This window comes from Equus przewalskii, chromosome 21, assembly GCF_037783145.1.
Source record: "Equus przewalskii isolate Varuska chromosome 21, EquPr2, whole genome shotgun sequence".
Taxonomy (NCBI): Eukaryota; Metazoa; Chordata; class Mammalia; order Perissodactyla; family Equidae; genus Equus; species Equus przewalskii.
This window is the reverse complement of record NC_091851.1, coordinates 27258774-27284352: the sequence shown is the minus strand read 5'-3', so window position 1 is coordinate 27284352 and position 25579 is coordinate 27258774. Positions and strand designations below refer to the sequence as shown.

Here is a 25579-nt window from a genome sequence, read left to right as displayed (position 1 = left end):
CACGCCCTGCCTCATGTTACTTCTTTGAGTTACTCTTTGCTTCCTCTTGTTTTGCTAATAGGTTAATGCCACATTTTTTTAAATGTGTCATTCTGTTGTGAAAATTGCTCTATTGTGATTTGATTAAAGGATGGCATAGGCCGTCCTTTGACATCTGTTTGTTTGGGATATCTCTTAGTTATCTTAGTCTTCTTAGTTAAGTGCCCTTTTCAGAGAGGGAGCCTCTTTGTGGCACAAACACTTAATGGTGAAGAACTGGGGTTCTAACATGAGGAATTTTACCTTTTCTAGGAAAGCTATGAATGCCTTCCAAAAGAGGTTGCCAGTGCTAAACCCAAGGACGTGTTGCTAGAAGCTGAACTGAAGGCTGAAGATTTCATAGTGGATGTAAGTAGTTACCCTGATAATATATTAAGTAAAGTTTTTTTTCAGATGAAACCCCTCCCCATTATAAAAGTTGTACGTGTTCATTATGGAAAATTTGGAAAATACAAAAAGGTATGAGTAAGGAAGAGAGTCGCCTGTGATCTCACAGAGAGAACCAACATTAATCAGTTTTTAAATTTTCCTTGACATGTTGTCAGTATTTTTAATGTAATTGTGGTCATGTGATTAATAGAACGTCGTAGATATTGATTTTTTTTAATGTTTTCTTGATCACAAAAGTAATACCTGCCCATTATTTTTTTTAGTTGCCTGCACACACACAAAGGAAATAGTTAAGACTTTTTGACTCCTGTTTTCATAGAGGCTATAGTATCTTCTTGTATCCTAATGAGCATGTCAAATGGCTGTCTCACATTTTCTTATGCTTCCTATAGGAAATTCTTCTCAGAGTTCTACTCCTCTGAAATCTCAGGACAATTTTCCCCATGTATCTTTTTCCATAAGCCCCTTGTTCGTTGTTTTCTTCTTGATGCATCTTTGAGCGAAGGGCAATTTCTCCATAACCATTCTTAGCCAAGAGATACCACGAGTGAACTGCCCTTGGACCCACTTTCTGTTCACTTGGTTGCGTGTTGAAGGACCTCAGGTCTGCAGATCAGGCTGCAGTTTCCTGTTTCATTAGATGAAGTTCCACCAGAATAAAGGGATCTCACATCCTGACTTCCTGAGACTCTGAAAGGCTTCACTCTCCAGAATATTCTCCCTGGGCGCTTGTGCGTCTGCACTTGCACTCAGCACTTTACCTGGGAGACCGTACCACCCTCAGCACGGTGCTCTGCTCCTAGTCAACCTCCGGCCTCCCATCTGGTTCCTCTCAAAGGGCAATCTCCTAATGGATATAGGATCAGAGATGCTTAAAGTGGCCATGCATAGAAGACAACATGCACATGGCCAGTAGGTGAAAAGAAGTTTAACCTTTTTAACCTAAAGGCAAATTGATGCAGTGGTGAAAGATTGTTTTGACTATCAGATTTATAAGAACAAAAAATTAAGGTTTTCTGATAATAAAGGTATTTGAAAATGAGTGTGTAAATTGAAACGAGACCAAACTAAGGTCAATTTTAACTGACCCAGCAATTTCATTTTAAGAATTTGTCCTAAGGAGATAATCAATTTTGCAGAAAAGTACAAATATATTTATTGTGGCATTATAATAGTCTGAAGTTAAAAAAATTTTCATCATCCCCATGATCCCTGGGCTGTAAAACATAATTTTACTATTTAGAATTAAAGATTCATAATTGTTGGTCTGTAGCTACTTTTTTGCTCTTGAGTCCTTGGTTAAGACTGTTATAACATTGCCCTTCTGGAAAAAGTTGTTTTATCAAATCTGCCTTAAGGAGGAATTTCCAGTTATACATTATGGAGAAAATGAGGATTGCCTTTTATTCCTATTCTAAAGCCAAAGAAATAAATATTGAAGAGCTAGTGACGCTTCTAAAAATTCCTGAAAATTTGATTAATGTTCATGCCTTCCCATGATGGGTAAAAATGTCAAGGCTGCATCGGGTTCCCCCCACGTGAAACAGTACCCAGGAGAGAGGCCTGTGATAGCGCCAGCCCTGGGATCATGGGGAGCGCTGAGCAGTTGCTCCCTCACAGGTGGAGGGACGCAGCACATGCGCGGCAGCTGTCACAGCCAAGAGCCCACACAGAGTGGGAGGGCTGGCCTGTCCTGAGACCCCTGGTCTCTCTTCTAGACCACGGCTGAATCTCAAATGTCCACCTTTCTCTCACAGGCTACTGGCAGTTTAGCCTCCAAACCTCTGGTTCTCTTCAGTAACCACTCACAGGATAAGCTCCTCTTATCATCTGTTCTTTTCTGTACCATCGTTACCACATTACTCTATTTTTTTCCCCTTATTTCATTTCCAGTCTCCTCCATTCTCCCAAACCTATCCGTGGAGCCCTTTGGAATTCCACTCCATAATTAACAAACTCCCGTGTATCCTCAGCCTCTTCGCTGACTCTCTGGCTTTGTTGCAGCCTGGCTGTCCCTGAGAACCTGATTCCCCCGCAGTCCTTTCAGGAAAAGCACAGTCCTTGGGGTCAGGAGAGCGTCCTGTGCATCAGTCGTCTTGCTCCCTGGTGCCCCTTCAAGACAGTGCAGGGTCTCTGTTCCTCTGAGACTGACATTCTCAAACCATCCACTGCCCTCTTGGTTTAGAGCCTTCCTCCCTACTCCAATTCCTGCCGTTATCCTTAGTGACTCCATAGTCCACATGGCTGGCCAACGGTAGTCTCTTCATCCTCATCCTCGGTGACCTCATCCCCTCCACTGCGGCCAACACTCAGCCGATCACACTCTGAACCTTAACAACATTCAAAAATACCCTTCCTTTAAAAATCACTCATTTAAGTATCCCGTCTCTGTCCACAAACCACTTTCTTCCTTATTTGCTTCTTCCTAGCTCATCAGGACCCCCAGTGTGTTGTCTCCTCACGCAGCTTGTCAGTGACCTTCTATCTTTATTTCTCTCCCAAGCTAACCTAGATTCTGTGAGCCATCCACTCAGTCATTCTCTGCAGTTACCCTCAACTCCCTTGCCTTTCTTTGCATCTGCCTAGCAAAAGGCTGAATGACAACTTGTGGTCACCAACCCTAGCTGGGCCCTCTGGACTTTCTGGCCAGCTTAGTGCAATTCTCCGCCTCTCCATAATGACTGTTTCAAACCGTCTTCACTCCTCTCAGACCTTCAGCCCTGCTCCTCATCCCCAACTGTGTTCACCCTCAGTGGCTAACCCCACTTTGGCTCTTATGTCAGAGATAAAATCTGGGCCATTAAGTAGGAACGCCTTCAACCCACACCACCAAATAAGCAAGCCTGCCTCCAGCAGCAGCTGTGTGCAGCCCTCCCTGTGGTGCACTGGGCAACAGTCTTGCTTCTTATCAGAGGCTAAGGGCGATCCTTCTACTTGTGTTCTAGAGCAGGGCTGTCCAATAGAACTTTCTTGCAGATGGAAATGTTCTGTATCTCTGCTGTCCATTTTGATAGCCACTAGCCAGACATGGCTACCGAGCACTTGAAATGTGGCTACTGCAACCGAGGAACTAAATTTTTTGTTGTATTTGATGTTAATGACTTGACATTTAAAAGGTACACGTGGCTAGTGGCTACCACATTGGGCAGTGCAGCCGTGGAGCCATTTGTCTCAGTACTTCTGCGGAACCTTATGGTATCAGTTCTCCCTGCTCTCTTTTTGACTTTCTGATCAGCAGTTAAACAGACTTTCATCTTAAGAAAATAACAGGGGCCGGCCAAGTGGCGCAGCAGTTAAGTTCATGCACTCTGCTTCAGTGGCCCGGGGTTTGCCAGTTTGGATCCCCGGTGCGGACATGGCATTGCTTATCAAGCCATGCTGTGGTAGGCATCCCACATATGAAAAGTAGAGGAAGATGGGCATGGGTGTTAGCTCAGGGCCAATCTTCCTCAGCAAAAAAGAGGAGGATTGGCGGCAGATGTTAGCTCTGGGCTAATCTTCCTCAAAATAAAAAAAGAAAAGAAAAGGACAAGCACCACACTCCTCTTCACTCCTTTCCTTTTCTTTAGGGTCAAACTCATTGAGCAGTTGCCCCCCTTACCTTTCCTAGGTACTATATTCCTCCCAATATTCTTCTTTCTTGCGCTTCCTAACAGCCGAACTTGTAAGAGTTGTCTTCTCTTTGTTATTCCTCATTTACTCTTACACCTTTCTTCTGTTGCCTTCACTCTACTAAAACTGCTTTCACCAAGATCACTAGTGACTTCGGGGTTACTGAACCCAGCAGACACTTTCAGTCCTCTCTCCCTCGGAGCTGTTTCTTCTGCCTGGAATTCTTTTCTTTCCTACCTGGGCCTGGTTAATTCCTGCTCACTTAGGAAAGTCACTTACTTTCCCAGGAAAACATTTCCAGTCATTCCCTGGAAGCCCCAGACTACTGGGTTCCCCGGTTACAAAGAGTCACAGAACCACCTGCTTTCCTTGGCAGCTCCCATAACAAAGGTGGTTAGATAACTGCTTTATCTTTGTGGTCTACCCTCTGTCTAGGCTGCTGGTCTGGGGTCTGGGAAGGTATCAGGTGTCCTTGCTGCATCTCCAGTGCCTACCTCGGGGTCTGTCACCTAGCAGGTGTTGACTTTATACCCTCCTATGTTGCAGGCACAAATGCCCACCCCTGCCCACATTTCAGGGCCAAATCCCCTATGGGTCCTGCACCAAGTTATTTTTACTCCACTGCGAGCAACTTTGCAGTGCTCTGACTTCTGAACGTCCAGAGAGCTCAGCCCCATTCCCTGTGGTACCCCACAACCCTGAATTCCATTCTCATTGTCATTGTGTAAGTGATCACTTACTGCTTTTCTTGAGGTTATCAACATGGATTATGGAATGGAAGACAAGAATCCTATTGATCATGTTCGCTTCTATTGTAAGAGTGACCCCAGCAAAGCAATCATGATTACTAAAAATCAGGTAACTCTTTCGGTAAAACAAATATACTGTAGTGGCATTTGGCAAGTTTTTATCATAAGTTTGCATTTTATATGCACATTAGGTCCTAAAGTCAATGTGTACAGTTAAAAAAAACATATGTTTAAAATTAAAGTTTACCTGGTATTGTGTAGACTAGACCGTCTTAACTACCAGTTTTTCCCGTTCACTGGACACAGGCCAAAGTGCTGTTTTTGCTTTAGAAGCTGGGTTGCAAATCTGGTGGGAAGGGAGTGTTATGTGGTTGAAGGCATGTAAGTTAAATGTGCTTAGTTGCGTATGTTCTGTATGAGACTCTGTAGTCCACCTACAATTATACAATACAAACTTTTAGTCTTTTATTAATTGACATAAAACTGTGGGACATTTTGCAATATGACAACTACCTTGAATTATTTTCTTTGGATTGTAATTGAGATAAAAGAATGAGACAGTCTGGTGGCTTTAACATAACATCAGGGATGGAGCTTGGGGACAGCTGCTCTCTCTCCAGTGTGTGCATTCAAGGTGACAGTGAAGTCTTTCCTTCTTTGAAAAGGTTTCACAACTTTTGCCGGAGAAATTCGCCGAGCAGCTGATCCGAGTGTACTGCAAGAAGACGGATGCCAAGAGCCTGTTCGCCGCGCGGCAGCATTTCGTCCAATGGTGCTTAGTCAGGAATTTCACCAAGCCGCAGGTGGGTGGCTTACTCACGGGCTTGGCACAATTTTTTTAATTTTTAAGTAAAACCCAAAAGAGATCCCTATTTCCCTCTAAAAAGTTCTCATTTAAATTATAGTCCTTTGGTTATGGTTTTTAAAAAAAGTTTTTCCACTTTAAGCTTTCCTTTTAACGTGTCTGAATCTATCTCAACCAGTGATTTCTTCCTCCACCAATCGTGAGTGGGGACTCTGTTTGTCATTGTCCTAATATTAAAAGTCTCAAATAGTGAACATGTGAACAGTACTTCATAACGTCCTCACCAGCTGTCTCCTCCAGTCCTCCCAGTGACCTTGGGAAGTGGCTCAGTGTCCTCATCTTTCAGAGAAGGTTCCAAAGCTGAGTAGTCAACTCGTTCAAGACTGCATATAACCAATAAGTTTTCTAACTTGCTATTTCAAACTCAGTGTTCCTGATCCTGTAAACTATTTTCAGTTCTCTAGAATAAGAGAATGGAAGGGAAGAGGAGCCAAGCCACAGTTGCCAGTGTTATAGAGAATATTGTTAAAATTGTCCCCTATTGGCCCACACATAGTAGGTGCTTGGCACAGAGAAAGTGACCAATCTATATTTGTTGACCGACTGAGTGAGTATAATTGGCAGGCAGGTGGGAAACAGCATCTACTTCCTAGTCTAGTACTCTCTCTCTCAGCACCATAGCTGCCTTTTTTCCCTGTGTGTTGGGTGCTGAAGGAAAGAAAAACGAAAGGTCAGCTGTGACAGAGTAGCCTGGCACGTCGGTGCTTTATCAGGTGCCAGAAGGAGGGGTACAGGTGAGTTCTGGGGAATTCAGAGCTGCCGGAAGAGCCTCCGGAGGAGGGAGGGCTCTGCCAGGTCCAGAAGGCCAGGTTGTGTTTGGATGAGTAGCAGAGAGAAAGGTCCAGAAAGCCAGGTTGTGTTTGGATGAGTAGCAGAGAGAAAGGTCCGGAAGGCCAGGTTGTGTTTGGATGAGTAGCAGAGAGAAAGGTCCAGAAGGCCAGGTTGTGTTTGGATGAGTAGCAGAGAGAAAGGTCCAGAAGGCCAGGTTGTGTTTGGATGAGTAGCAGAGAGAAAGGTCCAGAAGGCCAGGTTGTGTTTGGATGAGTAGCAGAGAGAAAGGTCCAGAAGGCCAGGTTGTGTTTGGATGAGTAGCAGAGAGAAAGGTCCAGAAGGCCAGGTTGTGTTTGCATGAGTAGCAGAGAGAAAGGTCCAGAAGGCCAGGTTGTGTTTGGATGAGTAGCAGAGAGAAAGGTCCAGAAGGCCAGGTTGTGTTTGGATGAGTAGCAGAGAGAAAGGTCCAGAAGGCCAGGTTGTGTTTGGATGAGTAGCAGAGAGAAAGGTCCAGAAGGCCAGGTTGTGTTTGGATGAGTAGCAGAGAGAAAGGTCCAGAAGGCCAGGTTGTGTTTGGATGAGTAGCAGAGAGAAAGGTCCAGAAGGCCAGGTTGTGTTTGGATGAGTAGCAGAGAGAAAGGTCCAGAAGGCCAGGTTGTGTTTGCATGAGTAGCAGAGAGAAAGGTCCAGAAGGCCAGGTTGTGTTTGGATGAGTAGCAGAGAGAAAGGTGGACATTTTTGGCAATGGGAGCAAGACAAAGGCAAGAAACTGGAACCAGATGAGTGTGTTTGGGGGCCCATGAGGAGCCCTGCTGACTGGAGTAGAAGATTCTTATTGTTGAGTGGGGAGAAGGTAAATGGGAGAGTAGGCTAGATTATGGAGAACCTTGGATAACTGGCCAAGAAAGATTTTTTCTTAGATACAGTGGGGAGGGAGTCATCAAGAGAATTCGAGACTTAGCCTGCAGCTGTAATCACCATTTACTTCCGTGTTTGTTGTCTCCAACTAGAGTGAGACCCATGGGAATAAGGAAATACGTCTGTCTTGGGTATTGTAGCAGCTAAGGAGACTAAACACCCATGAAGAAAGAAAGCAAACTAGCGGGAGATGGATCGAAACTTGGAGAGACTGGAAGCAGAGAGACGAGAGGCTAGTAAGGTCACCATGTGGCATAACCGCCTTAAGTCTAGATACACTCACTCGTGGAGTGAGTATTGGTGCCAGGCCCTGTGTTAGCTACACAGGGATGGCACAGCACCTGAGACAGACGGAGTTCCCACGGATCTCACTCTCGCCAAGGATAAGAGACCCCCAAATAAATGACAATGACAGGGCATGGTCAGTGCTTTGGGAGGGGGCAGTGTCTGCAGAGTCCCAGACGAGCAGAAGGGGGTGGGTTTAAGCCAGACTTGGTTGGTTGGAAAAAGCTTATTTAAGGAGTCAGGGGCCAAGACCCACAGGATGGATGAGAAGGGAGAGAAGAGGAGGCCAGAGACGAGAGGGGACTTGGTGCGCTTAGGGGAGGGGTCTGGGGCATCGTGCCCAGTCTTGTGAGCCAGGATCAGTGGGATCCATTGAAGTGTTCTAAGCAGGAGGCTGACACAATCAAGTTTCCATTTATACAGTTCACTCTGGTTGAAATTAGAATGGGTAGAAATAAGGAAGTTGGTAGAAATAGAGATGAGTTTGAACACAAGTAATGTTGACTTTGAGATAGAGGGGTCTTCTGAATATGAGTATCATGACAGTTGAACGGCTGCTTTCAATGGCTCTATCAGGTCAGATCTGCTGTAGTTCAGCAGAAGAAATCTGACATGAGGGACGAGGTGCAGAAGTTTTGGCAGAGCTAAGTGAGCAAACAGGACAGTGAGACAACAGAAGCAAGCTGCTCCCACCTCTGGGGAAGGAGGGACCGAGAGAGCCCAGGTGCTGGGCCACCTGCAGAAGCTAGAGCCACAGAGGAGTCACACCCACTGCTGCCTGTGCCAGAGGGGTGAGGGGAGAAAGACCCTGGCTCCTCTGCCCTCCTCTTCCAGTCTCCCTCCAGCGCCTCCCACTGGCCAAACCTAAGTGGAAACCAGTGGGCACCGGCCTGGGAAATGTAGTTTACGAGGGCAGCTCCTGTTATACAGAGTAGAACAGAGGAAGGGTCAAGAGTGGATCTGAGGGGCCAGCCCCATGGCTGACTGGTTAAGTTCATGTGCTCTGCTTCGGTGGCCCAGGGTTTACCAGTTCGGATCCTAGGCAGACCTATACATCGCTTGTCAGGCCATGCTGTGGTGGCATCCCACATAGAGGAACTAGAATGACCTGTAACTAGGATATACAACTATGTACTGGAGTTTCGGGGAGGGAAAAAAAAAAAAGGAAGATTGGCAACAGGTGTTAGCCCAGGGCCAATCTTCCTCACCAAAAAAAGAAAAAGAAAAAAAGAGTGGATCTGAGAGCAAATAGGCAAATGAGGAGCACAACATCTACCACAAAATTATGTCCCTAGTGCAATAAAGGCTCTCAAAGATCTGATAGCCCCACATAACCTGAGAGAATCTCTCCACAGGTTCAGGAATGGTTTAGATAATAGACTCAGGTGTCAGAGAGCCTGGCTTCTTACACTCTGCTTTCAAGTCAGAGCATCAGTTCACTTTGAGACCGTCCCTATTTTGGGTGGAGTCTATGCTGATGGACCAAAGTTATAGCTTTGATTGCAGAGAAAAGTTCAAGTTCTGCAGGTGCATACCGTCCTTCCCCTTCTTGCCATTTTGCAGACCAGGGCCCTTTGTTAGAGGGGGGATGAGGCAAGAGAGAAGCAGGGGTCCATGCAGCCCCTCTTTCTCCTGGAGAAACAGGACAGAGTTTGTGTCCCATGAATGTGAAGGGAGAGGCCCGAGCAGTGTGCTGCTCTGGCCGGCTGTGAAGAGAAGAGGTCTGGTGGCCTTTGCCATGAAGGCTCTTAGCTGCTGAGCCTGACCCAGGCGCGCGACGTGTGTATGATCTGTTTCCCAAGCTCAGGCGTGTCTGGAGGCATCTATCTGCAAGACAGGGTGTGTGGACCTGAGACTTCCGCGCACAGTAATGAAAGGTAGCTTTTCTCTGTTCCTAATTTTTTTCTCCTTGACAGGACGGAGATGTTGTAGCCCCACTAATAACACCTCTAAAAAAGGAGTGGAATTGCACGGATTCAGCCCAGAGTCCAGCTCGCATCCGAGAAGCATCCAGATTGAGAGTCCGGCTTTTTCCGGATGACTCGTGAATGTCTGCAGTCAGTGTTTACAAAAAACCCTCTCCCCTTCCCCAACACAATTAACTAATTTAGGGAATTCAATCATAGAGTTCTACAAATTTAGTGACAACTAGTGCTTTTTATTCTATGTTTTGAATGTACATACATGCTGAGGCCAAGCAATTATTTTTGAGGTAACACTGGTTTACATCATTACTGAGGTTTCAGGTGCGCAGCCTTATAATTCGACATCTGCATGGACTACGTTGTGCTCACACCGAGTCCAGTTTCCGTCCGTCACCAGACGCTCGACCTCCTTCACCCGTTCCGTCCTCCCCCACCCCCTTCCCCTCTGGGAACCACCAGTCTGTTATCTGGGAAGCAAAGTAATTTTTATTCAAAGAAACAAAAATGTGTTAGGTAAGTCTTGCTATACATGCTATGAAAAGCATTACCTTGCCTATTTTTAGTATTAATGAAAGCCTTCTCCTTTAGTAGTCTATTTTCTTAGCATAACAATTCTTTTATGTACTCTGAGCTCTTATGACGTATGATTGTTTTTTAAAAAAAAAATTGGAAATGAGACAAGGGTGCACATTGGAATTTGAAATTGGGATTGTCATGAACAGCCAGGGTTAAAAACAAAATAGAACACCCTGGCTCCCTGAGAAGGTGCCCGTCACCCTGAATTTGAGGACAGCTCTCCTGGGTGAGCTCAGCGTCAATGAAAGGCAGCTTCCCCCAGCCCTTCAGCCAGGTTGGGGCAAACAGGAGGGGATGAGGGCCGGAGTTGGTTCCAGCTCTTCGGTGAGAGGCCTGATTACTTTACTGAAAAGATCTGAGGGCTGTGGCCTCCTCTGAAGCGGGACATAAAGCTACCTTTGAGGAGACCCCTCCACTAGTGACAGAGGGACCCCCAAACCAGGCTGCTCTCAGGGTCAGCCTGGGCTCCAGACTGGGCAGTTTTTCTCCGGAATATTCACTGCCAGGTCCCTAGGGCTTTACTCCTGCCCAGCCTGGAGGAGGCGGCTCCCCTCAGGCAGCTCTCTGCAGCCCCTGTGAACTGATCAGAGGCCGTCATGGCGGCCATCCTTGGGGCCACTCAGAGCTGGGACTGTCCATTTTATGGCTTTGGAGCAAAGACTGAGCTGCTCTGCCGAGATGAGTGAACCCAGTGAATTCCAGGCTCCCCTTTGTAACTTGATGTTCCCAGCACCTGCTCTTTACCTCCAGCAGTGGAGTGGGCACCCCTGTGGCTGAGCACTGTTCCTGTGCCCAGGGCAGCCCCCTCTTCCCCCCAAACATCCCCAGTTCTACAGAAATTCGCCAAGAACAATCTGGAGTTGGAGTCAAAGCAGTGCCTCCAAAGCATACAGTGGGGAGAACTGTAGGGCTCAGCTTTCGTGTACCCAGACCCAAGGTCAAGAATGTAATTTTTTTCTGCTAAGATTGTTTTATTTCTGCAACTCCTACCTTTAAATCATTGTGGTTTACTCTGCAATTTTGTGTCCCGACATTGTATCACTGTGCTGTCTGAGAAACAACTTGAATGTGTTTTGTTGGCATCTTCTGTTACATATCAGGCAGCTGCACTCTGTGTGCTTTGCAACTGTTTTAATTATGAGAACCCTGTGCGGTTTACAAGGTTACATTTTTCTTAAGAAACATCTTCACTATTTGTATAAAAACGGAGGCTTGAACAGCTTAGTCTCCAGAGTTACTGAACGGTGTTGCCTTGAGAATGTAAACAGAACTGCGAGTTTAAGTGACGGGTTACTCCGTTTGGGTTGGGGGAACAGCTGCAATAAAGCCTCGTCCATCTGGAAACCAGAGGTGTCTTCCTTAATGACTTTCTCTCACACGTGCGTGTCCAGTGTTGACCCTTTTGTGCAAAGGAAATGTGTCTGGGAATCTACTCAGATGTTTCTTAGTACCTCAACGCGATGCTGGCTCTGTGAGAGAGGGGCTGGTCTTAACGGGGCCTAAGCTATTTGGTTTTCCTCATTCAATAATGGCAAGTAATGGCAGAATAAAGAATCTTTTCCATCTGGCAGGAGGTAGGCACTAGCATAGGAAGGAATGTGGGATTCTCTTAGTTTTCTGAGCTCCTGTTGTGCCAGAAAGGAGAGCCGCCTTCTCTCTTAACCTTCCTGAGGTTCCCATCTATGGAGTTTCAACTTTGTCCAAATAAGCGTATTGTTCATTTGCTGCTTTCGTATCTTCCTCGTGAAATTAAATAAGAGATCTGCAAGCAGCTGTCACACTGGTGGCAGACAGAAAGCCCTCGGTGATCTCCTAGAGTCCTTATTAAAAGTTTCACTGGTTGAGTCTAGGTGTCTAGTTTGACAGTATTCTTTAAGTTAAAACAATTTCCAAAACATATGCTCTAGACTCCCTTTCTTTTCTTTTTTCTTTTTTTTTTTTTTTTTTTTGAAGATTAGCCCTGAGCTAACTACTGCCAGTCCTCCTCTTTTTTGCTGAGGAAGATTAGCCCTGAGCTAACATCGTGCCCATCTTCCTCTACTTTATATGTGGGATGCCCACCACAGCATGGTGTGCCAAGCGGTGCCATGTCCGCACCCGGGATCCGAACCGGCGAACCCCGGGCCACCAAGAAGCAGAACGTGCGAACTTAACCCCTGCGCCACCGGGCTGGTCCCTAGACTCCCATTTTTGTAAGATGTATATATATATATATCTATCTCCATGGAAAATTGGGAGAATATACATGAAAATGTTAGTGTTTTGGGGCGTGGTTGAATTTTAGGCAATTTTAATTTTTTTTATGTCTTCTGGTTTTTCTACAATAAACACATCTAATTTCTAAAAAGATAATTTTCACAAGGGACTTTGCGCAGCTCGGCTGGAGTAAATATCTTTCACTCCTTCAAAGTTACCTTTCCGGGAGAACGTTGCCTGCCTCCATGCCTGTCTTGGGTCCCCAGGCCACGGGGAGGCTGCCTCACAGCCACAGTCAGCAAGCACTAGGCCACGTCACCATCCGTGTTCCAGACAGAATGGGCTGCCCTGTGCAAGGGAGGCCTAGATGGCACCCACGAGCAGACCCGAGCTCCTGTAGCCTCAGGAGGCTGCCCATCATGGGGGTATCAGCTCAGAACCCAGGCCTCCAGCTCCTTGATGCAGAACTGCTCCTGCCGGGCCAGCACCTCATTATTGAAGGTGGCACAGGGGTGGCTTCCCCCGTGGTACAGGTCTCCATCCAACCACAGCCCAAAGTGGCCACTAAAGAGAAGAGAAAAGTCAGCACGGCTCACTCCTGGGCATTGGGACCTTCCAGATCCACACCATCAGCCCTTGGCCACACCATGACCATAGCCCCATTTTGCCTGTTTCATCTTCCTTTAGACTGATTTATCCTGAATCGTTGGGAACTCCACCTCTGTTCCCCACAGGGCTTAGAGCACTTTCTTTCTAGAGTTTATTGATTTTAATAAACATATACAGTGGTGCAACCATCAACACAATCCACCTTTAGGACATTTGGGACGTTTTTGAGATGGCCATGTGTCACAGAAAGAGTGACTCTCACAGGTGCGGACTCGGCCCGGAACGCTTCAGAGAGCATCCTTCGTCCATCCCAGTCCCCTCATTTGACAGCAGACGAGGCTGGAGCTGGGAAGAGGGTTACTGCAGGTCAGCAACAGCTGACCCTCAGTGGAGGCTTCGGTGCTAATCAGCAATGCCTTCCTCCTTGCCCTCAGGATAAGGTTGATTCTGCCTGAATTTGCAGGTCACACCAGGGGCGAGACTAACCCATTCTTCCCAGTTCTGCACCTCCCGTCCCCCAGCACACGTGGACCGGGCTCTGGGCTGACGCCCGCCCTCCTCCAATGAGTTATGTTCCCTGGGGTTACGGGGCTGATGGGTAAATCTGGGGCTTGCCCATCCCTTGACTCCAGCTTCATCCAGCCATGTGGAATGCTGTTCCTAAAGTTACATAAACTCAGACCAAGCTGTCACCAACTGTAGACGCTCTAGGGGAGAGTTCACCCCATCCTTTCCCCTCGGCGTTGACTCAGAGCCCGGGTGAGGGGGTTGGCCAGAGCAGCATCCTGGGGCGGTGAAGGCAGAGGCCTGAGAGTGAACCACCAGTCTCCCCATCTGGTCTGCGGCAGCCGGGCCCAGCATTTCCAGACAGGAGAAGGGACCAGAACACAGACCACCTGAGGCCCAGGGAGGACCGGGACACGCACCTGCCGCTGCCCATCATCAGTGAATCCAAGTCTCCTTTCACAAAGAAAGAGTTGCTTCCCGTCCACTTGAAGACCTGGGGTGGCAGGAAAAGGCTCCGGTTACTGGGCGAGTGAGTCCTGCCCTTGCATGTTGAGTGTACGCCACTAGGTGGCAGTGTTGTGGCGGGAACAGAACATCCTGGGCTGGAGATTTCTTTCCAGTCTCCCCAGAGCTCGTGCGTGTCCTCCAGTCTGGATTCCAACAACCCCAAAGCCCCTCTGCTCTAGGAACAGACCAGCACCCTGTGCGGCCTCCTGCTCCCAGAGCTGGAGGGAGGAGGGGAGGCCCTGATTCTGCCGTTAAGTACCTCATCCCTCTCCGAGGTGACACCAGGCCTGCCTGATCCCAGCGTGGCCCCACACCCAGCTCCTCAGCTAGTCCTGTAGGCCCCACTCCAGAGAGACACCCCCACGCCACCATTCCTGTCCTGTTCGTCTCCACTCACTCCTGCCCCCCAGTCCACACCACCGTCCCTGCGCTGGATCACAGCCTCCTGACAGGTCCGGCCTCCTCTGCCTCCTGCCCACAGCCCCTCAGCCCCGAGACCCATGTGAGCCGTTCAGAGTCCAGTCGGACATTATCACTCCTCTGCCTAAAGCCCCCGGTGGCTTCCCATTGTGAAGGGAATAAAATCCGACTCCTCACTGTGGCCAAAAGCCCACCTGCTCTGACCCCTGACTCTCTCTCTGGCCTCTCCCTCATTGACTGACTTTGGCTGCGCTGGCCTTTCTCTCCCCGGGACGCCCAAAGCTGTTCCTGCTTTAGCACCTTCCTGCCTGCCGCTCCCTCTGCCCAGAATGCTCTTCCTCCACATCCTCAAATGGCCCCCCTCTCCTCTTTCAGCCCAGCTGTCCTTTCAGAGAAACTTCCTGGACCACCCCATCTAAAGCGCCCTTCCTCCCAGGCCCTGTTTCCTTCTCCTCGGCGTTCACCACTCTGAGGTGACCCGTTCGTGCGCCAACGTGTCACTGACTGCCCCTCTGACATGGAAGCTCTGTGAGGGCCGTCTTGATCCCTGGCTGTATTCTTGGCATGGGATATAGATGTTTGTTGAATGAATAAATTATGCAAGAGTCAATTTAGCTCGTAAAAAGACTTTTAAAGGGCCACAAGAGTAAAGTATATTATTGCCTGTCATTAGTTGCAAAAAAAGCTGTGAGCAACCAAAGGATTTTTAGCAAGAAAATGGACTAATAACAGATAAGCCCTGGGCTCAGAAGAGATGAGATAATATTAACAAGTGACCTCGAGAAGACGGACCCGTTTAGCTCCTCCTCCATTTTCATCCAGGAACACGACCTTCAACCCTGACGGAGTAAGAAATGCGTTGCTACAGAAGATGTTAAGCCGCATTTATGGTGCTGCTCGGAATAGCGTTGGAGGAGCTGCTGGGAATTCACGAAGAACGCAAGAGGCGCCAGGAGACCGAAGATGGGTGAAAATCAACCAACTTTTGAAAAGATGAGATTCCATAATGATAGGCTGGGAAGAGAGAGAGTGATCCCCTGAAAAAATCATTTATTTCATTCAAAAAAATTTTAGCATTTAGCACTGTTTTGGGCACTGAGTCAAACAGACAAAAATTCCTGCCTCATGGGACTCCCAGTCTAGTGGGAAGAGGCAGATAAATCAGTAAAAGAAATAGTATGTTAGGTGGTGATGCTCAGGAGAAAGAAGTAGAGAAGGGCCATGGGGTTTCCAGGGGGTGGGGTGTTGTAAATTTAAATCAGGTGGTCAGGGAGCACCTCACCGAGATGGTGACATTTGAGCAGAGTCCTGAAGGAGGTGAGAACTGAGCCATGTGGAGATCCAGTGAAAAGCATTCTAAGCAGAATAACACGTGCAAAGGCCCTGAGGCAGGAGCAGGCCTGCATGTTTGAGGACTAGCTCAGAGGTCAGTGTAGCTACAGCAGAGTGAGGGAGGGGAAAAGTATCAAGAAACGACATCAGAGAGAGGCCAGAAGATATAGATAGGGACTTGTAGGTTATTGTAAAGACTTTGGCTTTTCTCTGAGTGAGAAAAGAAACCATTGGCAGCTCAGAGCCAAGGAGTGACATGCTCTGATGTAACTTTTAAAATGATCACTGCAGCTACCGTGATGACTGAAGGTGGAAGCAGAGAGACAGGCAGTAATGATGGTGGCCTGAGCCAGGGCAACCGCCACGGGCATGGTGAGAAGTGGTTCTGGATATAGATAGAAAGAGAAGGCAGAGCTGTCAGGATTCGTTGACAGCTCAGATGTAGGGTGTGAAAGAAAGAGAGGAGTTAAGAAGGACTCCAAAATTTCGGTCTCAGCAGCAGGAAAGATAGAGGTGTCATTGGCCCTGCTGGGGAAGATGGCGGGAGGAGCAGATTTTGTGGGGCACAGTCAGGAGCTCAGCTTCGGCCACGTGAGGCTTGAAATGCCATGGTTGGGATCCAAGTGGTGACAGTGGGTGGCGGTTGGACATATGTGAGTTTGGAGCCCAGGGGAAGGGCCATCAGCACACAGACAGCAGGGAAAGCTCTGAGAGTGACTAGACCTAGTCAGAGAAGAGATGAGAACCAAAAACTGAGCTCTAGGACCCTCTGACATTAGAAAGCAGGGAAGATGAGGAGGAACCAGCAAAAGATCCTGTCCAAGAATTTTCAGTGCAGTAGGAGGAAAATTCTAGAATTTCAGAATTCTAGTATGTAAATTGAGGAAGGCAAGTGGGGGTGACTCGTATCCAGCATGGGTTCACCATGAATAACTGGCCCTTTCCTGTTTCCTGATAAGACTGCCAGGCTGGCCATCGGAAGCAATGCAACAGCGCTGTGTTTTGCTCCTTGTGACCTTGTCGTGTGACCAGACGATTGTGTGGCTGGATGTATCTGTGGGTGTCTGGCTCTGTGCATTGGAGAGGGGGGGGTCTCTAACACCAAACCAAGAACTAGGAACTAGTTCTTCATCCATTGAACAAATACTTCTTGAGGGCACGCGTGCCAGTGCAGAGGGCTACGCCCTCCCTCACACACTCTGACTATCCCCCCCGACAGCCCCATCTATTGGGTTCCTACACAGGCCGCTTCTCACCAGTTTCTGTGCCTTCCACATGCTCCAGGAAGACTGCTCCCTGCACCCTTCATCACCTGGGGATCCTCTGATTGTCCATCAAGACCCAGCTCAAGAAGCTCCTCCTCTAGGAAGTCTCCCTTGATCTCCGCACCCCCATTTGATCTAGGTGCTCCTCCTCACACTTCTCCCACAGCTCTTATCACTCTATATGTGATCAGCTGTCCTCTCCCAGCCTGGGAGCACCTCTAGGCAGGGACCTTTTGTCATTTAGAGGGGTGGGGTAGTGCTGGGGCTGCATTCCAGCTCCAGGGTCTGTTTCCCCATCTCATCCTCACCACTGATTTAGCTGTGTGAGCTTGGGCAAGGTTCTCAGCCTCTCTGTGCCTCGGTTTCCTCTCCTGTAAGATGGGGCTGACAATAGCGTGTACCTCATTGGGTTGTTGTGATGATTAAAGGCTCTAATTTGTGAAAGTCTCAGAACAGCGGCTGGCAGGCAGCAAACTGGTCCGTGTCAGCTGCCGTTATTTTTATAGTAGTAAAGGCAGTCTGCTGCGTGCCAAGCATGTGCTCAGTGCTTTTATTCAGTAAATGGCCTAGAGAAGGAAAAGCTTTAGATGGGAGATGTTTGGGACTGTTCTCCTCCCTCCTTTAGAAGCCCCACTGCCTGGCAGCTGGTGCCATCTGAGTGTACCTGTCCCTGTCTCTCATCCGTCTCCTAGTCACCAATGGTCATTAATCAGAGACTCGAGCTCTAGCTCGCCGTCCTCCCGTCCTTCCCAGTTCCTGTCACTGTCCTCGGTGAACTTCACCGTCCACATGGACCCGCCCAACGTAGCCCCTCAACGCCTGCTACTCAGCTCCCCTCCTCATCCTCTCCAGTGGGTTTCCTTACACCCACCTCAGCCACTGTCCCCCAGGGTCACACCCAGGATTTGTCCTCACCCCTCTGTTTCAAGCGTCCCTGTTTCTGTATCTTGTGTTCCAACACGCTACCCAGCTGGGGTCACTGCTCCGAGTCTCTGACCTCAAGCCAGCCTCTCATCTGCTGCTTCCATTTTTGTCTCCCATCCCTCAGCCCCCCTCTGGCTCCCCTCCCCGCCTTGTTTGGTCTAGGGTCTGTGGTCCATTTTATGTTTCCACTCCCTTCAGCCTCCATTTCCCTCTCTCCCTCTCTTAAACCTGCTTGGCAAACCCCTCTCTATCTCCCCCTGTCCACGCCCCTCCCCTGTGTCCTGGATGCGTGCTCCCCCCCCACTCCGTGCCTGAACCCCACGAGCTGAGTGTGGCAGGAGGAAAGCGCACGCCCCAGTGCCCGGCTTGCCGTTGAACTCTCACTCTCAGCCCACAACCAGCGCTGCCAGCTGTCCTTTCTCTAGTTTTCTAGGCTTCCCTTTCCGCTCCCCGTGATGAGTGATGCCTTCACTCCCCTCAACCTTCACACCCTCTCCCCCGTCCTCACTCTTAGCTGATAACCTCACCCCATACTCCCTAAGAAAATCGAAGCCATTGGATGTGTCCGTCTTCATCTTCCTACCCCTATGCCCACAGGTCTACCTGCAGTTGGACCCATCTTGCCTTTCTAGCCTGTGTCTGGTGAGTAACATCCCTCCTCCCCTCAGAGCCCGTCAGTGGTTGCCAGGGACCTCCTGAGCATTTGTAAAAATGAAGATGGGCAGGCCAAGGGGGATGCTCCACCCACCATTGCCCTGTCACATTCCCTTTGGGGAAAGATGGAAGGACATCAGACACCCCCAGCAGGCGGTATGGAGGTGGGGGCCACTGGGACCCCAGGATCTTTGTCATAAACCCCACTTTCCTCCCCTGCCCCCCCCCCAGGGGAAGGTTGGGAATATCACCTTCAGCTGTGGGGAGAAGGAGAAGAGGAATGTCTCTCCAGTACCGTAGAAGCCTTTGCTGAGTCGAATAGCTGAGGAGGAGAAGGCCCCAAACATCTGGAAAGCAGAAGAAAGCAGTTTGCAGCTGGAAGGGAGTTGGAGGTCCTCTGGCAACTCCACTCTCCGGGCTTGGTGATACAGGCTCATCCCGGAGGGGCACCTGGGGAGCCTGGGGCAGAGCTGGGGGATGAGGAGGCCCCCATGCGCCCACCAGCGTGCGACTTTTCCTGTAACATTCCCCAAGGACAAGCTCCTGCTGGTGTTCTCCTACTTTTTCTTAAATGTACTTATTTTATGCAAGTAACCCTCATAGAAAAACATTGGAAGTTATAGACAAGCAGAAAGAAAAAATAAAGCTACCCCAAATCCCCCTCTTCCTTCCCAGGAAAACTATTCTTAACATTTTGGTGCATCTCCTTCCCACATCTGTTGAATGCCAGTGTGAGTATTCTGATACCAAGAGTGAGACCCTGTAGCACCTCTGTTTTGTAAGCTGCTTCCTCCCCACTTTTCTTTACAGAAGTTCAAACACACAGGAGAGTTAGAGCACGGTTGGTACCCTCCACACAGACGCTCAACTGTACCGTCCTCGCCACATTTGCTTTCTCTTTTTTTCCTGTTTCATTTGAAAGTCAGTTGCTGATATTATGACTTTTCACCCCTAAATAGTTCAGCCTCTGAGAATGGGGACTTTCTCTTCTGTCACCACAATACTGTCATCTCACCTAAGAAAATTAACAGCAATCCATAGTATTATCTAGATCCAGTTCATATTCCGTTCTCTCCAGTTGTCCCCAGAGTGCCTTTCATATCCTGCTTTAAAACAAAAGCTTAACACTTTTAATGGCTATGGTTCTACCTCATTTTTCTTGCCTGCCTAATATTTCACTATGGAGAGGGACCAAGTTTGACTTGGTCATTTTCCCCTCATGGGAGCATGAGGTGGACTGCAGGTTCCCACTGTTACAAACAATGCTGAGGGGCAGAGACAGGCTCACTGGGGGACAGCTGCGGGGAGGAGGTTTTGTCTTAACGGAAGGAGAAACGTCCCCCACAGTCAGCGGTGTTCTGCCAAGGAAGGGGCTCCATGTAGATGGGTGAACTTCCTGGCCTTGAGGCAGGAAGTCCCTCCATTGGCACCTTGAGGAGGGGGCTCCTGCCCCAGTGGGGTTCCTCTGGGACCCCTGAGATCTCTGCCAGCTCTGACTTGTTCCTGCCACAGAAGAGCGGTGACCAGCTCCCACCCCTGCCTAGAGAGCCTGCCCGAAGTGCCCCCAGTGGAGAGACGGGCTGGAGCTGAGGCGTGCCCTCTGCAGGTCCCTGCTGGTCGCTGTCACTCTCCAAGCCCTTCTTTCCCCACCTGCAGCGGGATGTTTTCAAAACCTAAATGGATCGGTCATTCAGGTGTAGATCCTCTGCTTAAAATCCCTCCCCGGTTTCTTGTGCTTCTGAGGATAAAGATGCAGTTTTACATTTACAGTTGAATGATTATTTGCTTAACATCTGGCCCCACCCCCCCATTAGGCATTTAGCTCCAAGAGGGCTGGAACCGGCTCCGTCTCAATCCTGCTCTGGTCCACATCTAACCTGGCACACAGAAGGTGCTTAATATACATGTATTGAATCAGTGAATCAGGGAATGAATGAATGAGGAGATGGCTCAGAGCAGGCTAGGTCTCAGTGTCATCATCAGTGTCCAGTACAGGTGACTTAGACTATCACCTCTGCCCTCTCGTCCCTGAGGCTGCCCTGGGGCAGGACCCGCTGGGACCTGGTTGGGGGCCCCCAGAGCCTCAGGTTGGGGCCTGGCCCAGCTCACCTGCCCATCCTGGTCCCTCAGCACCAGCAGCACCGGCCCGCCGTGGCCCTCCATCTGCCTGTACAGGCTCCGCAGGCTGAAGCCGTCCCTCGACGTGCAGAAGGCCAGACTCCAGGAATAGCCCCTGACTCTTGGCGGGAGGTGGAGGCTGAGCTGGGGACAGGGCTAGAGGTGAGCGAGGGATCCTGCTCCTCCCACCCTCCTTCCCCACATCCTTGGGGTCTCAGAGGACCCTCACACAGGCATGGTGCTTCACAGGTTACACAGCAGTTTACTGTTCCCAAGGGACTTTCATGCCCATTAGCAGTAGCCCCTGGAGAGAGGGATTATTGTCCCCATTTTACAGATGAGGAAACTGAGGCCCAGGGAGGTGAAGCAAGTTGCCTAAAGCCCACATGGGGAGTAAGTGGCAGAGTCGAGAGTTGAGCTCAGGTCAGTCTCTCTCGGGTCTCTCTCCCCTTGGTCATCTTGGCCCCTTGAGGCCGGAGAACAGACGAGATGCTGAATCCCTCCTTCTAATCCCCCCACCTCATCCTCCCACCCTCCACCCAGCTTTGCAGTAGAGCGGGAGCGGCCGTCTTGTCCCTGGCCCCCGGCTGGGCCAGGGCAAGAGGGCAGGACCCTCAGGCTCAGGGCTGAAATCCTCGTGCCATGGGCTGTGCTCGAACCTGCCTGATCTCTGAGGCCCCCAGAACCTGGCTGGCTTCTGCCAGCGAGGGCTCCGCGGGCTCTTCAGGAGCAGGAGCTGGGGCAGGGGCTGTCTCCTCCTCTTCCTCTTCCTCTTCCTCACCCGCCTCCGCAGACAGAGCGTCCTCCACCTGGCTGGGCTGTGAGCACATGAAGAGGCCTGGTGAGTTGAAGGACAAGGAGACACCAGTTTCCACATCTCCCAAACCCAAGATCCACGCCCACCTCATCACCGCCACCCCCCACCAGACCCCTGCAATTCCCGGCCCAGCCAGAGGCAGCCAGGAAGTGTCCACAACAGACAAGAATCTGCCCGTGCCCCCAGCCCACCCCTTCCCTGGCCCCCGCCAGCTCAGGGTCAGGTCGAGGCACACGTGCCCCTCAGATGTGGCCGTCGGCCCTGCGGTTGGTCTGCCTGTCAGCTCTGGGTCCAGAGTGGGTGCCAGGGATGGAGCTCTAAGCCTGGGGGCAGGAGAGCAGGGCAGGTGGCAGCCGGGTCCTGGGAGCTGCCACTGTGTGTGTTTGCACACGAAATAACAGTGATGATAACAGCCATAGTAATAACGATCATGGCTGACATTGATCAGCACGCTCGACCAGGCCTGTGCTACTGCTCATCGTGCACAATCTGAATCTTCCCCAGAATCCTAAGAAGAATTTGCTTCTTACTACCCTCATTTTACAAAGGAAGGGAATGAGGCCCAGAGGCTCCCCTGCCAGCCGGTGAAATGTGTGTAGTCACAGGTGAGAGAGCTTGCGCAGGCTTGTGTAAAATGTGTGTGTGTCCGTGTGAAAGTGTGTGTTGGCCTGAAATAGAGTTGTGTAGGCAGATCAGTGTGAGAGGGTGTGGAGTTCACCTTTGCGTGTTCACCTGTTGATGTGTTTGTGAGTGTGAGTTGTGATTGTGTGAATACATGTGTGTCAGTGGGTGTGCATGTTGGTATATTCATTCATTCCACTGAGCTTCCACTCTCCCCCAGAGCCTGTGTTTGAGTGTGTGTGTGTGTGTGTGTGTACGTGCACGACTGCACACAATGACTCGGGGACTTGTCATAGCAAGGAGAGAGCTTCTCGAGGCTCACAGATGAACAGGACACCATTTCCTGTTCCCCAGGTTCAGGCCTAAGGAGAGGCTCCTAGCTGTGCGGGACTTCGGACACAGCTCCATCTGGCACCCACTCCAGGGAGGAAGGGACAGAGACATGAGTCTGTCCTCCTTGAGGGTCTCAGGACCATGGGGCCTTGGTCCTGAGTCAGTCCTCGCTCTGAACCCCAGGCCAGCTGGAGGGACTTGGAACGGGACGGATCACCTGCCTGCCTCCAGCCTGAGCCCAGGCCCCACCCCAGCAGAGGTCTCACCTCCCCCCTGGCCCCCCCACCCCCCAGCGGCCCACAGCCCAGCTGGGCCCCTTACCAGCCGAGTGTACCGCCATCGGAGACCTTTCATCCTGTGGGAGCCGCTGCGGGCTGTGAGCGAGTCCTCAGCGCTGTCGGGGAGGAATCACCGCTGGGCGCCGGGCGAGGCCTGATTGACAGGGAGAGGTCCGGGCACGGCCTGCTGGCTCCACGCCCACCGGCTGCCCTTTGCTCCCTCTCAGCTGTCACTCTCAGGCTGAGTTATCAGTGGGCGGTCTGTGAGGTCAGCAGCACTGGCATTCTAGGCCTCACTTGCATTTAGCATCCAACCCACATCAGGCACACACGGTAAATTCTGGTTGTGATTCCCTCCCACCTCCTTGCCCTCTGGCAGCCTGGCCTAGGGACTGTGGCCCTTGGTGCAGATGCCTGAGCCCCAGGCTGGGCGTCCCGGGTCTCTGGTTCCCCATAGGACCTTGGGTAAGCCCCTTTGCACCCCTGGGCCTCAGTATCCCCACATGTAATATGTTGGACCAGATCATCTCAAAGGCCCTCGCAGTACTGACAGCCTGCAGTTCAGTTCCCTCTCAAAGCTGATGAGTGCCTCCTGACAGAGGCTTAAAAGGGACAAGCCTAGGCCTGGTGGCACAGCAGTTAAGTGCGCACGTTCCCTTTCAGCAGCCCAGGGTTCACTGGTTTGGATCCCGGGTGCGAACATGGGACCTCTTGGCAAGCCATGCTGTGGCAGGCGTCCCACATACGAAGTAGAGGAAGATGGGCAGAGATGTTAGCTCAGGGCTAATCTTCCTCAAAAAAAAAAAAAAGGCCAAGCCTACACCAAATAAACAGATCTTTTAAAAAAAAAACTTTTCATTTTTCTTATTTGAAAAGCAATACATTTTTATTGCTGAAAACTTGGGAAGTCTGAAAAGGATAAAGAAAATTTTCAAATATTTATAATTTCATCTCTCAGATATAAACTCAACCCCTAAAGGTATTTTTTCAGTCTTTTGTATTTATTTCACATACATGTGTATACACACATTTATAAATAGATCATACCGTGTATAGTTTGATAAAGTGATTTTTCCACTTAACAAATGAGAATTTTTCCAATGATGTTCAGTGCCCTTTGAACTCATCATTGTTATGGCTGCATATTATTTCATCATAAGATGTATGTCGTTTATTCCTCTACTGTTGGACATTTTGTTTGCTTCTGATTTTCTGGGATTATAAGCAAAACTGTAATGAACTTCCTTGTTCATAAGTCTGATCATATCCTTTATGATAAATTTCAACATTGAACGCTGGATTACAGGCAGGTACATAGTTCTTGGTAAATGTTTCCCACAAGCTTCCTGGGTGCTTAAGGCTTATCCATGTCCAGGAACCTTTAGGGAATCGCAGGGTAATATCTTTCTGATCATCAAGTCTTACACCCTCAAACTACCAATAAGAAAACTGCCACCCAGAAAGTGGAAGGGACTTACCACAGCCACACAACAATAGACCATGGAGGGTAAGGGAGCCAGGGAGTTCAAATCCTGGTTTTGTCACTTACTTGCTGTGTGACCTTGGGCAAGTTACTTAACATCTCTGTGCATCAGTCTCCTCATCTGTGAAATACTAATATCTACCTCCTAGAGCTGTTGTAAGAGTAAATGAAAATAATGCCTGAGGAACTAGGATGCTAAGCCAGACCTCCATCCTTCTGTCCTCAGTGCGGTGAGATAGCCCGCAATGCTGGGTGTTTGGTGAGCCCTGGATAAATCACAGTGCTTATTACCATCCCTCCGCGCTGCCTCTTTGAGAATCCAGGGCTCGAATCCCTGACAAACGGCCACTCAGCCTTCCCCTGGGTACCCCAGGGACAGACAGCCACTCGGGCACCTGCAAGAGTGAGGAGCTGGGTGGTGAAGGGAAGGCAGGAATCGTGCAGATGTACTCACACTGCCGAGCCCCGGCCTCTGCCGACCTCCTCCAGCCTGTCCAGCCCGATGGCTTCCTTCGTGCGTCTCCTGGATCCCACAGAGAGGGGGCCACGTCCAGAACCGACCCTGCCCACCAGGCGGTCTCCACGCAGCAGGTCTAGCTCCACACCCTCGGCCCCGGGCAGGCGGCTGGCACCTCTGCCCCAGCCTGGCTCCAGACCCCCCTCCCTGGCTCTTATACCTGTCCTGGCCCTGTGCCCGCTCCGGTTCCAGGTGGGAAGGCCTGGCCTGGATTATCTTCCATCAGAAACTCAAATTCCACAAATACACACAAACAAGACCGTGTCACCTCCTGGCCCCAGCTCTGTCCCCACCAGCCCAAAGATACTGAACTCCTGGATGTAACCCAGAGCCTCTCACCACAGCTACCAGGTGCTACCTGGTGCCCAAAGCCCACCACTAAGACCCTCCCTTTTCGGGGTGCAGAGGCTCTAGGAAAAGGTCATTCTCCAGTCACCCTGGGCTGCAGAGGACCCAGGGCTGGGAGGCAGGGACAGGCAGCCCTGCTCTGCCCCTGCTGCTTTCCCCTCCCTCAGGTGGGGTGCTGATTCTCTCCTCGTTGGCCCATCATGACATTAGGTGACACGCACAGGAAGCCCAGTGTTTGGCACATAGTAGGCACTCATCAGTGGGGGTTACTTCTCTGTCCTTGGCTCATAGTAGGACTTCACTGAGCGCTGTGCTGTTGATTTGCAGACCCTCAAACCTGGAAGTTTGGTCCCAGTGCAAGCGGCCCCCACCCGGGGCAGGATCCCCTGGGAAATTTGCCCTCTGCTGGTCCTCCAGCCTCTGTGGGGTGGGTGAGCCCACTATCCAGGGTGGATCACTCCATCTTCACACAGCTGGAAGAGACCCCTCATGCTGGGCTTTGTGGAGACAGCATGGGTCC

General features: G+C 50.0%; 2 protein-coding genes and 1 long non-coding RNA gene across 6 annotated transcripts in view; 2 read left to right on the top strand and 1 right to left on the bottom strand.

Moving 5' to 3' along the window:
* The window catches only part of SAMHD1 (SAM and HD domain containing deoxynucleoside triphosphate triphosphohydrolase 1), a 52688-nt gene extending 41214 nt beyond the window's left edge, over positions 1-11474 (top strand). Inside the window, exons 13-16 of the mRNA XM_070588326.1 lie at positions 292-387; positions 4795-4899; positions 5456-5593; positions 9546-11474. Coding sequence (XP_070444427.1) covers positions 292-387; positions 4795-4899; positions 5456-5593; positions 9546-9677 — 471 coding nt within the window. The 3' untranslated portion in view covers positions 9678-11474. The remainder of the gene's footprint in view (positions 1-291; positions 388-4794; positions 4900-5455; positions 5594-9545) is intronic.
* Positions 11475-12079: 605 nt separating this feature from the next.
* On the bottom strand, positions 12080-24860 carry TLDC2 (TBC/LysM-associated domain containing 2). 4 transcript variants are annotated; one of them, XM_070588345.1, is made up of 7 exons: positions 24649-24860; positions 22755-22865; positions 21322-21480; positions 20654-20806; positions 18796-18891; positions 13862-13935; positions 12080-12890 (listed from the first exon to the last, which is right to left on the bottom strand). In XM_070588345.1, exons 2-7 carry the CDS (start codon positions 22785-22787, stop codon positions 12755-12757), a joined length of 651 nt encoding a protein of 216 aa, XP_070444446.1. In that variant the 5' UTR covers positions 22788-22865; positions 24649-24860; the 3' UTR covers positions 12080-12754. The 4 variants fall into 4 exon arrangements, with proteins under 4 accessions (XP_070444446.1, XP_070444447.1, XP_070444449.1 ...); XM_070588346.1 differs by having other exon boundaries at positions 22755-22827; positions 24649-24834; XM_070588348.1 differs by lacking the exon at positions 12080-12890 and adding an exon at positions 13082-13280 and having other exon boundaries at positions 22755-22827; positions 24649-24834.
* On the top strand, positions 16970-19675 carry LOC139078072 (uncharacterized). The gene is made up of 3 exons (XR_011530816.1): positions 16970-17105; positions 18488-18532; positions 18776-19675. It is a non-coding gene; the product is annotated as an uncharacterized lncRNA (long non-coding RNA).
* Positions 24861-25579: the final 719 nt, after the last annotated feature.

What these genes read in the sequence shown, in the direction of transcription:
- TLDC2 (XM_070588345.1), bottom strand. Translation starts at nt 22,787, where the DNA reads ATGAAAGGTCTCCGATGGCGGTACACTCGGCTG. An exon ending in TGAGGGACCAGGATGGGCAG is followed by an intron (nt 18,892 to 20,653) that starts GTGAGCTGGGCC and finishes TCTGCTTTCCAG; the next exon opens with ATGTTTGGGGCCTTCTCCTC. An exon ending in CCTTCTCCCCACAGCTGAAG is followed by an intron (nt 13,936 to 18,795) that starts GTGATATTCCCA and finishes CTGCCACCCCAG; the next exon opens with GTCTTCAAGTGGACGGGAAG.